This window comes from Rhagoletis zephyria, unplaced genomic scaffold, assembly GCF_001687245.7.
Source record: "Rhagoletis zephyria isolate East Lansing unplaced genomic scaffold, Rhagoletis_zephyria_1.1 Rzeph_scaffold_55711, whole genome shotgun sequence".
Taxonomy (NCBI): Eukaryota; Metazoa; Arthropoda; class Insecta; order Diptera; family Tephritidae; genus Rhagoletis; species Rhagoletis zephyria.
Window position 1 is genome coordinate 1 of NW_016212763.1, and position 1,392 is coordinate 1,392.

Consider the following 1,392-nt stretch of genomic DNA (forward strand, 5'->3'; position numbering starts at 1 on the left):
TCTGTTACGTCATGTACATGTCACCAATCTACATACTGGCGTGGATGCACCATTCCATATTGTGCGTCAACAGTACTGGCTTTTGGCGGCACGCAATTTTGTGCGAACAATTGTGTTTCGTTGTAAGCCGTGTTTTATTCAGCGCCGCGCCACTAGCTCACAAATAATGGCCAACTTACCGGTACCTCGTGTACAACCTCTTCGCTGTTTTCGTCACACTGGTTTGGATTATGCTGGACCTGTATCTATAAAAATATCCTCTGGCCGTACATCAAAGATCGGAAAGGCATGGTTCGCAATTTTCGTGTGTTTATCGACAAAGGCACTTCACATCGAAGTTGTAAGCGATCTCACAACTCAAACTTTCATTGCAGCATTCAAGCGGTTTTGGTCACGACGAGGTCCTATCACAGACTTATATTCGGACAACGGTACCACGTTCCAAGGTGCCAAGAAGAAGTTGGACGAGATGCGTCAGCTAGCTCTGTCTCACTGTCAAGACGAGGCTTTGGCTAATTTTATATCCAGCCAAAGCATATCATGGCATTTCATACCCCCGTCGGCTCCACACTTTGGCGGTATTTGGGAGTCGAATGTTAAGTCGATAAAGCTACATCTTCGGCGAGTGGTTGGCGACAGCGTTCTAACTTTTGAGGAGTACTCTACAATACTTTCGCAAATTGAAAGCATCTTGAATTCACGACCGCTGTGCCCGTTAAGTGACCATAGCCTCGACCCACTTACACCAGCTCATTTTTTGATCGGCGAACCACATACAGCTGTACCTGAGCCCTCTCTTCTGGAAGTTAACGTAAACAGGCTGCAACGGTGGTCGCAACTGCAAGCTATGGTGCAAGGGTTTTGGAAACGTTGGCACCTGGAATACATCGCATCATTACAACCCCGCAACAAATGGCAGCTTGCAAGAGAAAACGTCGCGGCAGGTACACTTGTTGTGCTGAAGGAACCGAACCTACCGCCTACTAAGTGGCTAGTCGGTCGCACTACCGCAGTCCACGCTGGTCCGGATGACAAAGTTCGAGTGGTCACCGTGCAAACTGCCCGAGGCATCTATAAGCGTCCTATTGTAAAAGTGGCCATTCTACCTCTTTTCTGAACGTCGTTCAGGGGGGGCGGTATGGTAAGAAATAAACGCGCATTGCATGAGTTCATATGGCAACATTACATCCTGACACATAGGTGGCGCTCTTTGCAAACCACTTTTACTTTCCACTTGTCAGCTACTTGTCAAGCCAATGTCAAATCATGTAAATATGTTTTCGGCCCTTTTTGATTTTTGGCCGTCTACGAACAAGCTGGACTTTTGTTGGGTAACATATAAAATACTAAATAAATCTAAAAATATACAGTCCATCATTGCGTTTTTTTGAA

The 1,392-nt window shown here is 46.2% G+C and overlaps 1 protein-coding gene across 1 annotated transcript; it reads left to right on the forward strand.

The window, feature by feature from the left end:
* Positions 1 to 166: 166 nt before the first annotated feature.
* LOC108356220 (uncharacterized) lies at positions 167 to 1,117 on the forward strand. The gene has a single exon (XM_017607342.1). It carries the CDS (start codon positions 167 to 169, stop codon positions 1,115 to 1,117), a length of 951 nt encoding a protein of 316 aa, XP_017462831.1.
* Positions 1,118 to 1,392: the final 275 nt, after the last annotated feature.

Bases quoted from the DNA above. Each gene is read 5' to 3' on its own strand.
- LOC108356220 (XM_017607342.1), top strand. From the start codon at position 167: ATGGCCAACTTACCGGTACCTCGTGTACAACCTCTTCGCTGTTTTCGT.